Source organism: Aotus nancymaae, unplaced genomic scaffold (genome assembly GCF_030222135.1).
Source record: "Aotus nancymaae isolate 86718 unplaced genomic scaffold, 86718_ANA_hifiasm-v0.15.2.pri h1tg000059l, whole genome shotgun sequence".
NCBI lineage: Eukaryota > Metazoa > Chordata > Mammalia > Primates > Aotidae > Aotus > Aotus nancymaae.
Genome location: NW_026988473.1, coordinates 28,561,225 through 28,575,124, shown reverse-complemented (window position 1 = coordinate 28,575,124; position 13,900 = coordinate 28,561,225). Strand labels below are relative to the sequence as shown.

The 13,900-nt window shown below is 35.9% G+C and overlaps 1 protein-coding gene across 1 annotated transcript in view; it reads right to left on the bottom strand.

Moving 5' to 3' along the window:
* The window catches only part of CCDC73 (coiled-coil domain containing 73), a 162,219-nt gene that overhangs the window by 57,602 nt on the left and 90,717 nt on the right, over nucleotides 1-13,900 (bottom strand). The window contains exons 8-9 of the mRNA XM_064365053.1: nucleotides 13,666-13,801; nucleotides 13,349-13,428 (exon numbers count right to left, since the gene is read on the bottom strand). Coding sequence (XP_064221123.1) covers nucleotides 13,349-13,428; nucleotides 13,666-13,801 — 216 coding nt within the window. The remainder of the gene's footprint in view (nucleotides 1-13,348; nucleotides 13,429-13,665; nucleotides 13,802-13,900) is intronic.

The following is a 13,900-nucleotide window of genomic DNA, read 5'->3' as shown; positions in this document are numbered from 1 at the left end:
CGACAAAATTCAACAGCGCTTTATGCTAAAAACTCTCAATAAACTAGGTATTGACGGAACGTATCTCAAAATCATAAAAGCTATTTATGACAAACCCACAGCCAATATCCTACTGAATGGGCAAAAACTGGAAGCATTCCCTTTGAAATATGGCACTAGACAAGGATGCCCTCTCTCACCATTCCTATTCAATATAGTATTGGAAGTTCTGGCCAGAGCAATCAGGCAAGAGAAAGAAATAAAGCGTATTCAATTAGGAAAGGAGGAAGTCAAATTTTCTCTATTTGCAGACGACATGATTGTATATTTAGAAGACCCCATCATCTCAGCCCAAAATCTCCTGAAACTGATAAGCAACTTCAGCAAAGTATCAGGATACAAAATCAATGTGCAAAAATCACAAGCATTCCTATACACCAATAACAGACTTAAAGACAGCCAAATCAAGAATGAACTGCCATTCACAATTGCTACAAAGAGAATAAAATACCTAGGAATACAACTAACAAAGGACGTTTGTAGTTCAAGAAGAACTACAAACCACTGCTCAACGAAATAAGAAAGGACAAACAGATGGAGAAATATTCCATGTTCATGGTTAGGAAGAATCAGTATCATGAAAATGGCCATACTGCCCAAAGTAGTTTACAGATTCAACGCTATCCCCATCAAGCTACCAATGACCTTCTTCACAGAACTGGAAAAAACCACCTTAAACTTCATATGGAACCAAAAGAGAGCCCGCATAGCCAAGTCAATTCTAAGCAAAAAGAACAAAGCTGGAGGCATCACACTACCAAACTTCAAACTATACTACAAGGCTACATGAATCAAAACAGCATGGTACTGGTACCAAAACAGAGATATAGACCAATGGAACAGAACAGAGGCCTCAAAGGCAACGCCACACATCTACAACCATCTGATCTTTGACAAACCTGACAAAAACAAGCAATGGGGAAAGGATTCCCTGTTTAATAAATGGTGTTGGGAAAACTAGTTAGCCATATGCAGAAAGCAGAAACTGGACCCCTTCCTGATACCTTACACTAAAATTAACTCCAGATGGATTAAAGACTTAAACATAAGACCTAACACCATAAAAAGCCTAGAGGAAAATCTAGGCAAAACCATTCAGAACATAGGCATAGGCAAGGACTTCATGACTAAAACACCAAAAGCATTGGCAACAAAAGCCAAAATAGACAAATGAGACCTAATTAAACTCCAGAGCTTCTGCACAGCAAAGAAACAATCATTAGAGTGAATCAGCAACCAACAGAATGGGGAAAAAAAATTTGCAATCTACCCATCTGACAAAGGGCTAATATCCAGAATCTACAAAGAACTAAAACTGATTTACAAGAAAAAAACAAACAAGCCCATTCAAAAGTGGGCGAAGGATATGAACAGACACTTTACAAAAGAAGACATATATGAGGTCAACAAACGTGAGAAAATGCTCATCATCACTGGTCATTAGAGAAATGCAAATCAAAACTACATTGAGATACCATCTCACGTCAGTTAGAATGGCGATTATTAAAAAATCTGGAGACAACAGATGCTGGAGAGGATGTGGAGAAATAGGAACACTTTTGCAATGTTGGTGGGAGTGTAAATTAGTTCAACCATTGTGGAAGACAGTGTGGCGATTCCTCAAGTACCTAGAAATAGAATGTGACCCAGCAATCCCATTACTGGGTATATATCCAAAGGATTATAAATCATTCTATTATAAGGACACATGCACACGAATGTTCGTTGCAGCACTGTTTACAATAGCAAAGACTTGGAACCAACCCAAATGCCCAATGATGATAGACTAGACAGGGAATATGTGGTACACATACACCATGAAATACTATGAGCCATAAAAAACAATGAGTTTGTGTCCTTTGTAGGGACATGGATGAACCTGGAAACCATCATTCTCAGCAAACTGACACAAGAACAGAAAATCAAACACTGCATGTTCTCACTCATAGGCGGGTGTTGAACAATGAGAACACATGGACACACAGAGGGAAGCATCACACACTGAGGTCTGTGTGGGGGGAACTAGGGGAAGGACAGTCGGGGGTGGAGAGTTAGGGAGGGATAACATAGGGAGAAATGCCAGATATGGCATGAGGAGGAAGGCAGCAAACCACATTGCCATGTATGTACCTATGCAAGAATCTTGCATGTTATTCACATGTACCCCAAAACCTAAAATGCAATATATATATAAAAATAAAAAATAAATCAATTATATATACACACACACACACACACACACACACACACACACACACATTATATAAATTAAAATAAAAAAAGAAAGAAATATCATGCAGGGTATTCCATGTACACGGGAACAGTCTCATGGACTGGGTGAAGGACTAGAAGTAATAGATTTGGGCATGTAATGGTGAAGATGATAGAAAAGGATCCTCTGGTTGGAAAAAGGGAACTGAATGAAAAAGCCCAAAGGAAGCAGAATATCGAATACCTTCAAGGTGGCGACATGCTAGTCTGCAGTTCTGCAGAGTGGAGGAATATAAGGAGCCGGTAGTTTAGGAGTATGAATTGTCAACAATGTCCCATTTTCATAAATATATTATTCTTAAAGGAGAATACGGTAGAGAAAAAACTTATGTGAATGAATTACTTGTGCTGCTATTATCAGTGGAATGGTTAACACCACAGGTTCTAGAGTCAAATTTGTCTGTGTTCCAATCTTGGCTCTCTTTTCCTTCTTGTGTAACTTTAGGCAACTTAATTTCATTTTACTTTAAGTTCCTCATCTATAAAATGAAGATAATAAATAAAAAGTTCCTGGCATGTAATAATCCATGCAACCAGTATTTGAGCATCTACCACGTGCAAGGCACTGTTACTTATTATTTCTACGAAGCTGAATTCAAGGGATTCTATGATTGCTACAGCTGCACTATGATGTAGAATTATTTTTCCCTACTTGTAAAATAAAGTACTCTCAAGTGTTAATAAATTATTAATAAATAGCCTGAATATTCTACCATCCAAAAAAAGCCCAGGACCAAATGGATTCATAGCCAAATTCTATCATAGGTACAAAGAGGAGCTGGTACCATTGCTTCTGAAACTGTTCCAAACAACAGAAAAAGAGGAAATTCTCCCTAACTCATTTTATGAGGCCAGCATCATCCTGATACCAAAACCTGGCAGAGACACAAGCAAAAAAGAAAGTTTCAGGCCAATATCCCTGGTGAACATTAATATGAAAATCCTCAATAAAATACTGGCAAACAGAATCCAGCAGCACATCAAAAAGCTTATCCATCACAGTCAAGTCAGCTTCATCCCTGTGACAAAAACCACGATTATCACAATAGATACAGAAAAGGCCTTTGACAAAATCCAACAGCCCTTCATGCTGAAAATTTTCAATAAACTAGGTATTGATTGAATGTATCTCAAAATAATAAGAGCTGTTTATGACAAACCCACAGTCAGTATCATACTGAATGGGCAAAAACTGGAAGCATTCCCTTTGAAAACTGGCACAAGACAAGGATGCCCTCTCTCACCACTCCTATTCAACATAGTATTGGAAGTTCTGGCCAGGGCAATCAGGCAAGAGAAAGAAATAAAGAGTATTCAGTTACGAAAAGAGGAAGTCAAATTGTCTCTGTTTACAGATGACATGATTGTATATTTAGAAAACCCCATCATTTCAGCCCAAAATCTTAAGCTGATAAGCAACTTCAGCAAAGTCTCAGGATACAAAATCAATGTGCAAAAATCACAGGATTCCTATATACCAATAACAGACAAACAGAGAGCCAAATCATGAGTGAACTCCCATTCACAACTGCTACAAATTGAATAAAATATCTAGGAATACAACTTACAACAGATGTGAAGGACCTCTTTAAGTAGAACTACAACCACTGCTCAAGGAAATAAGAGAGGAAACAAACAAATGGAAAAACATTTCATGCTCATGGATAAGAAGAATCAATATCACAAAAATGGCCATACTGCCCAAAGTAATTCATAGATTCAGTGCTATCCCCAAAAGCTACCATCGACTTTCTTCACAGAATTGGAAAAAAACACCTTAAACTTCATATGGAACCAAAAAAGAGCCCACACAGCCAAGACAATCCTAACCAAAAAGAACAAAGCTAGAGGTATCACACTACCTGATTTCAAACGATACTACAAGGCTACAGTAACAAAAACAGCATGGTACTGGAACCAAAACAGATATATAGACCAATGGAACTGAACAGAGGCCTCAGAAATAACACCACACATCTACAACCATCTGATCTTTGACAAACTTGACAAAAACAAGCAATGGGGAAAAGATTCCCTTTAATAAATAGTGTTGGAAAAACTGGCAAGCCATATGCAGAAAGCTGAAACTCAATCCCTCCTTTACAGCTTATACAAAAATTAACTCCAGATGGATTAAAGACTTAAACATAAGACCTAAAACCACAGAAACCCTAGAAAAAAAACTAGACAATATCATTCAGGACATAGGCATGGGCAAAGACTTCATGACTAAAACATCAAAAGCAATGGCAACAAAAGCCAAAATAGACAAATGAGATCTAATTAGACTAAAGAGCTTGTGCACAGCAAAAGAAACTATCACAAAAGTGAACAGGCAACCTAGAGAATGGGAGAAAATTTTTGCCATTTACCCATCTGACAAAGGGCTAATATCCAGAATCTACAAAGAACTTAAACAAATTTACAAGAAAAAAACAAACAACCCCATCAAAAAGTGGGCAAAGGGTATGAACAGACACTTCTCAAAAGAAGACATTTATACAGCCAGCAAACATATGTAGAAAAGCTCATCACCACTGGTCATTAGAGAAATGCAAATCAAAACCACACTGAGATACCATCTCACACCAGTTAGCATGGCAATCATTAAAAAGTCAGGAAACAACAGATGCTGGAGAGGATGTGAAGAAATAGGAATGCTTGGGCCGGGTGCAGTGGCTCACGCTTGTAATCCCAGCACTTTGGGAAGCCGAGGCAGGTGGATCACGAGGTCAAGAGATCGAGACCATCCTGGTCAACATGGCTGAAACCCCATCTCTACTAAAAATACAAAAAATTAGCAGGGCATGGTGGCGCGTGCCTGTAACCCCAGCTACTCAGGAGGCTGAGGCAGGAGAATTGCCTGAACCCAGGAGGCGGAGGTTGCGGTGAGCCGAGATCGCGCCATTGCACTCCAGCCTGGGTAACAAGAGCGAAACTCCGTCTAAAAAAAAAAAAAAGAAATAGGAATGCTTTTACTCTGTTGGTGGGGTGTAAATTAGTTCAACCATTGTGGAAGACAGTGTGGCGATTCCTCAAGGATCTAGAAATAGAAATACCATTTGACCCAGCCATCCCATTACTGGGTATATAACCAAAGGATTATAAGTCATTCTACTATAAAAACACATGCACATGTATGTTTATTGTGGCACTGTCCACAACAGCAAAGACTTGGAACCAACCCAAATTCCCATCAATGATAAACTGGATAAAGAAAATGTGGCACATATACACCATGGAATATTATGCAGTCATAAAAAAAAGAATGAGTTCATGTCCTTTGCAGGGACATGGATGAAGCTGGAAACCATCATTCTCAGCAAACACAAGAACAGAAAACTAAACACTGCATGTTCTCACTCACGAGTGGTTGAACAACGAGAACACATGGACACAGGGAGGGGAACATCACACACCGGGATCTGTAGGTGGTTGGGGGGCTAGGGGAGGGATAGCATTAGGAGAAATACCTAATGGAGATGGGTTGATGGGTGGAGCAAACCACCATGGCACGTGTACACCTATGTAACAAACCTTCACGTTCTTCACATGTACCCTAGAACTTTAAGTATAAAAATAAATAAATGGCATGAATATTTAAGTATTCCTTTATGTATTTAAATAATTAATTGTCTCATAGCTGTTAACAATAAAGGTTTTTCTATAAACTCTTCTACAGTATTTTCATACATTCAAAGATTTAAGAGAAATTAAAAATTATAAGTAGAAAAGAGTAATGAACATGATATGAAGAAAAACATGATTTACCTTTGTCTAATATAAAAGCTGATAAAATCAAAGGTTTGATTTACTCAGGATAAAAGTAAATGGCAAAAAAAAACTTGAGAGCAGTCTTATCACTCAAATATACGGGACAACAGCTCAGGGTCCATTTGCAAGGTTGCTTAGAAAGTGGTAGGTATAAGTATAGTGAGAGTTCAATCACTGACTGAACTAGCTACTTTATTAAAGGTAACAACCACAGCCCTTTAGATCACTATGTTACAGATAGATGTTCCTGATTTAAGTGTGAACAGACAAGTGCAGTTTTATTACCAATACTGGCAAAATAAAGGTTAATAGATGGTGAGTGATAAACATTACATTAAATATGTTAACAGCATATTTTATGGCTAGATAAAAACCTTTACTGTTTTAACCAGCAGCCCTAAACTCTGAGTTTAAAATAAACTTTGAATAAGTTCAGACACAAGTATACAGTAGAAAACAAGTATAATAAATAATTATTCAAGTAGATAGGCCAGATGGTCTTTGACTTAACAAAGTCAAACTATTTATTGAACAAAATAGTTTATTGATTTCATAATTTCCACTGTGGAAAAACATTCAAAAACATGAGATAATAGTTAAAACTACTATGGATACTGAAGGATATAAAAATAAATCTAGCTGTTTTAGTAATTAAGTAGGTGTTGAACAATGAGAACACATGGACACAGGGAGGGGAACATCACACACCAGGGCCTGTTGGGGTGTGGGGGACTAGGGGAGGAATAACAGGGGGTGGGAGATAGGGGAGGGATAGCATTAGGAGAAATATCTAATGTAGATGAGATGACAGGGTGATGGATGCAGCAAACCACCATGGCACATGTGTACCTGTATAACAAACCTGCGTGTTTGTTATAAATCTAGCTGTTTCAGTCATTAACTTCTTAAAAAATTATGAAATTAATTCAAAGATAAAATATCTGCTACAGAACCCTAAAGATTTCATCCCAATTCATATTTATAGGATGTTTGACTGATACTTATATTGTTATGCAGTACAAAGTCAAACATCAGAATAATAAAAGGAAATATTTTAAGCTCAACTGATTACTTTCTAATTTTTGTGGGTACATAGTAGGTGTGTATATTTATGGGGCACATGAGATGTTCTGATATATGTATGCAGTGTATAATAATCACATCATAGAAAATGCGGGTACCCATCCTCTGAAGGATTTATCCTTTTTTTACAAAAAATCCAGTTACACTCTTATTTTTAAACATACAATTATTATTGACTATAATCATTCTGTTGTGCTATCAGATACTATGTCTTATTCATTCTTTCTAATTTCTTTGTACCTATTAACCATCCCCACCTTCCCCCAACCCCACCCCTCACTACATTTCCTAGCCTCTGGTAACCATCATTCTACTCTCTGTCTCCATGAGTTCAATTGCTTTTATTTTTAGATGCCACAAATAAATGAGAACATGTGATGTTTATCTTTCTGTTCCTGGCTTATTACACTTAACATAATGACCTCTAGTTCTATCCATGTTTTTGCAAATGACAGGATCTCATTCTTCTTCATGGCTGCAGGGTACTCCATTGTTTATGGGTACCAGGTTTTCTTTATCCATTCATCTGTTTATGGACACTTAGGTTGCTTTTGAATCTTGGCTATTGTGAACAGTGCTGCAACAAACATGGGAGTGTGGATGTCTCTTCAATATACTGATTTCTTTTCCTTTGGGTATATACCCAGCAGTGGGCTTGTCAACTAAGTCTACTTTTTAAAAAAGATACCAATGATATTGGCTTTAAAATAATGTATATCTTTCTTTACACAATAGGGTTGCTAACTGCTTGCTTTCAAGCTGCTTTTTTATGCACTAATTTCAAAAAAACAGCAATAATTCCTTGAAATTTTGATTTTTCTGTATTTTTTCCTAAAGCAATATACATCTGGATGAAATAGATATCCACATGATTTAGAAAGTAAATTATTAGGCTGTCTTACACTAGTGATCCGTTCTAGATTCACTCCTAAAATGTAATGTCCTACTGATAAAAGGTATATGGCTAAAACTTATATTTGCATAAAATGGTTTATAATTATCTAAGTAAAGATTGATTTTCTAAAAGTTTCTTCCTCATCAAGATTACAAAATGCAAGAAACATCTATGTTTTTCTACATTTTTCAACAATTGAAAATGTTGAGCTGTCATAATCAGTTAAGTCTTACAGGAGATACTCCAAAATGCATCCATTCCTATTACAATTATTGCTATGAAACAATAGGGAGGTGGTGAGAAGGGTACAGAAAACCAGCATATACCTGACAAAAGTAAAAACTAGTAACTTCTTACATCTTTCTTTTTCTCTTATATATTAGTTAATTAATCTCAAGAGCATAATAAGTTAAAATCAGAGACCTCATGAAAAGATCTTCCCCTGAAAAATATGCTTTTGATTTTATAGACTTTATAAGCCTTTAAATATCCTGAACTTTTAGTACATTGTCTGTTTTCTAACTATTTTATTCAAAGCTATTAGTGCAGCAAATAAACAGCATATGCTTTGATCTCATTAAATTACAACTTACAGTTCCTGGAGTCATAAATATTGCGCTTTTTTCCTTCACCCCTCCCTTTCTGGTATGGGGTAGTCTGTTTAATATCACTATCTCCTTGAGTGCTCTGACATTTACTCAGACAAACAGCAGAGGTTATAAATGCTGGTCATAGATAGTATCAGGAATTCTTCATGATTGCCATAATGGTGAACTCAGCATTCAGAATAGTAATACCTAGTTTTTATCTAACCACTAAGTTTGGTCTGTTTAACTTTGCTCCACAAAAAAAAAACAAAAAAAAAAAAAAAGGAATTCCAACTGTTCTGGACAAAATCATAGAACAGTTTAAGAAAAATTAAAATTATCTTTGGGAGAATTAATGATTAGAAGTTTTAAATGAGTGATATAGCCAATGTTACAAAATTTGATTCTCTTCTGAAAAAGTCAAAAAAAAGTCTTTACCCAAAGTTAAAAATCAAAGCTACATAAGACATACAAAATATGAAATTAGTGTACTTAGAATGTCTGCAATATTAAAAAATGGCTCTGAATATATATTTTTAAATTCTCACCCTTTCAGTTACATGAACTTTGAAGTCTCAAATGTAATTAAATTTTCTCCCTTTATCCTTCTATTACAGTCTGTCTTCCAAGAACAACTTTGCAGCATGAACACTGACACTAATGTTTTCTAGAGTGACAGAGATCACCACTACATGACATGTTAGTACATTTAGGTAGCCCTAGCCTAGTCCCGAAGACCTGAGAAAAAGAGGCAAGTGTTTTTTTTTTGTTGTTTTTTTGAGACAGAGTTTCGCTCTTGTTACCCAGGCTGGAGTGCAATGGCGCGACCTCGGCTCACCGCAACCTCTGCCTCCTGGGTTCAGGCAATTCTCCTGCCTCAGCCTCCTGAGTAGCTGGGATTGGCAAGTGTTCTTATAAGCAACACCGTTCTTCTCAAGCATAGAAAGAGACATTCCTCAACTTCTTACATAAATCCACTAAGGATATCTCTCCATGAATCTACATGAGCCTCATCTCCATCTATAGGTCAGAGTCTTAAACTGTGCATTAGAAACATAATAGTCAGGGCCAGCATGGTGGCTTACACCTGTAATCCCAGCACTTTGGGAGGCTGAGGCGGGTGGATCACAAGATCAGGAGTTCGAGACCAGCCTGGTCAACATGGCGAAACCCCATCTCTACTAAAAAAAATACAAAAACTAGCTAGGCATGGTGGCACATGCCTGTAGTCCCAGATACTTGGGTGGGTGAGGCAGGAGAATGGCTTGAACTCAGGAGGTGAAGGTTGCAGTGAGCCGAGATTGTACCATTGCACTCCAGCCTGGGAGACAGAGTGAGATTCTATCTTAAAAAAGAAAAAGAAAAAGAAATGTAATAGTCTATTATGTTACAATGAAGCATCTGTTTTCATTTAATGCAAAAAAAAAAAGTATAAAAATTTATGAGGCATAATATTTTCATAAGAATGCAGAAACTAACTGTATAAAGGCATATGAATATTTTAATCACCGAATTGTTAATTACTAAAGTCATTGTTAAAAATATTAAAACATAAATGAACCACAGAGACATAAATAAAAAGGTGTTTATTCACAACTACTGATTTAATATTTAGTTATTTATATGTGAAGTTTCTATTGATAGAAATGAATGGCCCTTTTATTAATTCTGACTTGGGATTCCAAACTCTGACTTGGGATTCCAAACAGATTTTTTAAATTATAGCTTTTTCTCTTTTTATTAAAAAAGAGCCATCTCTAATTTTCAAGGATATAACTAAAAAGAAATGTTTCCTAAATATTAATTGTACTCTTGAGTAGTTTGCTAAATAGACATAAGACTTTTAAGGTCCAGAAACATGATTATCACCATCCATTCTAATGTTCTGTACTGAGGTCCACCTATGCTTTTACTTTCTGATCGCTCAGGTATAAGAATAAAGTTCAAGGAATATATGACCAATTTATTGGCAGTTATAACAGTGAAGATATACACATCACAGTCAATAGTATTATATATATTAAGAGTCTTTGAACTCTGGCTTAGCATTTAGAAGGTACTGCTATCCAAAATATACAAAGAACTCTGAAAACTCAACAATAAGAAAACAAGTAACCCAATTAAAAAATGGGCCCAAGGCCTGAAGAGACACTTTAACAAAAAATATACACTGACGACCAGTAAGTGTATGAAAATATGTTCAACATCATATGTCATTCGGGAATTGGAATTCAAAACAAGTTACGACTACACACTCATCAGAATGACCAACATCCAAAACACTGACAACACCAAATGCTAGTGAGGATATGATTGTGAAGGATACCAATATATTTTTGTATATCAATATATTAAATAACTACAAATTTAATATATTTAATATCAATATATTAAATAACTACAAATTAAGTTGTGCATGTGTGAGGACAGAGAGTATACAGCAACTCTGCACTTTCCACTCAGTTTTGCTGTGAACCTAAAACTGCTCTAAAAATAGTTTATTAATTAAAATAAAAAATAGTGAAAGTCTATGTATGTATAAAGGTATAAATGCTTAGAGTTTTGGTATTTTTTTCCTTTTAAAAATAGGATCCTTTTAGAGTCAAGATGACAACATTCACCCAAATTAGTAGAAATTATTTTTTCCTCAAAATTAATGGTATATCTGAATAATACCATTCCTATTCATTTATCCCTTGAGTCCAAAATATACTATTAAAAAATATAGGTGAGGTTTAGAGTGCAGTCTTTGTGAAACAACTTTCTCTGTACTGAATCAACTAGCCTATACAAAACAGAATTCATAACTTTGGCCTCACTAATGTTATACCCTAAACAAGTATATGTCAGAATCCCAACAGAAACAGATGGCACATGTAAGTTAGGACAACCTGAAGATGGGTTTATTTGCAAAGGTGCAGGCAGGATATAAAGGAACCACAAGGGATGGTGCAAGCTCCATTGACTAGCCACACTGTAGGTGTCACCACCTCTAGACCAAGAAAGACAAGAAAAGAGGTCACTGGAACCCCAATAAAAGAGAGTATCATGTAGATCAGGCCAATTTGAGAGAAGTAGTGATCTATTGAGAGACATGGCCAGCCTGAAGTTACCTCAGAGGGAAGGAACAGGGGGAATAAATACCCTGATTCACTCTTTCCTTCCTCCCATCTCCTGCCTAGGCTCTCCACTGGCCCAGTTCAACAGGAAGTCAGAAGATATGGAAGCCCATTGATGCAACCCATATACATAAGCCCTCAAAAGGTAAATATAGATCTAGAGGGACAAACAGAAGATTTTTTTGCATACCAATATATTAAAGAACTACAAATTAAGTGCATTTTAAATGGTACTCAGTAAATATCGTTTCAAAATACTTATGGAGTGCCAGTAAGCATAGGTACTTAATTCTCTCAGAGGTAGGGAGGTGGTCCTAAAATGATTCAAAGTGGTATTGAGAGAGGGTTTGGAAGGTAGTGGGAAAGGAAAACAGATGTCATTCTCTTTAAAAAGAACAAAGCCTTACCTACTTCTTCCTTTCATACCAACTCTCTCTTTGTGTCATTTGGAATATTTTTAGTTGCAAATCATGGAAAACTGAATTGGCCCTAACCAACCTGGCTTAAATAATAATGGGGACTTATTGGCTCACATAATTTAAATGTCTAGAGGTAGGACAAGACGCATGGTTGGTTGGTCCAGTTAATCAATAATGTCATCAAAGAACAGGTTTCTTTATGTCATGCCAGTCTGGCATCCACACTGTCAGGTTCCTAATTTTTGGCTTTTCTTATGGTTGTACGCTGACTGCCAGCCACAGTAGAGGTTATGTTCTTCCTGGTTTATAACCAGAAGCTAGCTAAAGTCATTTATCCATTCCTGAACCAATGACTATGGCCAGAGGAAAGAAATATGTTAGTGATCTTCTGCCAATTTAGGGCTCAGCTCTAAAGCTGAAGACATCAAAATGAAAATCTAATAAGGTTAGGAAGAAGGCAAGGGGATACTGATGCTCAGTAAGCAACAAATAAATGTTCAATTCACACCTTCATTCATTATGCTCCAGCCATATCAGACTTTTTAGTTCCTCAAATATACCAAACTCTTTTCTATCTCAAGGCTTTTACACATGCTATTCCCCTTGCCTGAAACATTACTCCCTTCCCTCCTCCACCCTCTTACCCCCAATCTAATGAAGTCACCTGTGATGTCCATCACACCTTTTACTTTTTCTTCAGCTCATTTATAACAGTTTTACATTATTTGTCTGCATAATTATTTGTTTTATGTCTAACTCCACCACCAGACTCTAAAGTTCATAAAAGTAGAACATGTTTTATTTTCTTCATAGCTGTATCCTTAGTGCCACATAGCACCCAGTATATAAAAGTCACTCAATAAATACTGAATGAATGGTGCTAATAAGGATGACATACAATGAATCCTTATAAGCTAGTCTTGTCACCATAAAAATGCATGCCACTGGTCACAAGTCAAAGAAATAATATTTTGAATGGATTGCAACAAATTCACTAATTACCTTTACTGGAATCATAACTCAAAATTTATGTATTTGTATTGAAAACATTTTATTTATTCTTCTACCCAAAAATCTACCCAATTGTCCTCTAGTAATAACCCATAAGACTATTTTAGATTATAATTTTTACTTAGTAGTGTGAAACTATATCAGTCATACCTTCTTTAAACTGCATATTTCAGCTTCTTGTTTTTTATTTAAAGCTGAAAGTCTTTTGTTTGATTGTATTGCTTCCCGTACTGCAACATGAAAGACACTTAAGAAAGCATTATAGTCAATGGATATTTTAAAGAAAGTGTCATTAAGATAAACAAGGAAAACAGTAACAATGCAATATATGTTATTTAATTCAGATAGCAGTCATTAACTGCCATTTACTACTGAGTATTATCATAGAAATTCAATGTATCCATAGGAAATAGGTTAATTCAAACATTCTCTACTGAAAATGTATATTTAAATAAGATAGCACATACCATTTTGTTCTAACTTTTCATGATTCTCTTTTACCAATCCAAATTGACCTGTTATTGTGGCATAGTATTTCTCAATTTCACTCAGTTGCTTATGATGGTCTTCTTTAGCCAGAAGATGTAATTGGACCTTTTGTTCCTATTTTGAAGAGTAATTTAAAATGTTACACATATAACACATATACACACACACACACACAACCCAAATATGTAAAAATATATTATAGTAAACAACTGT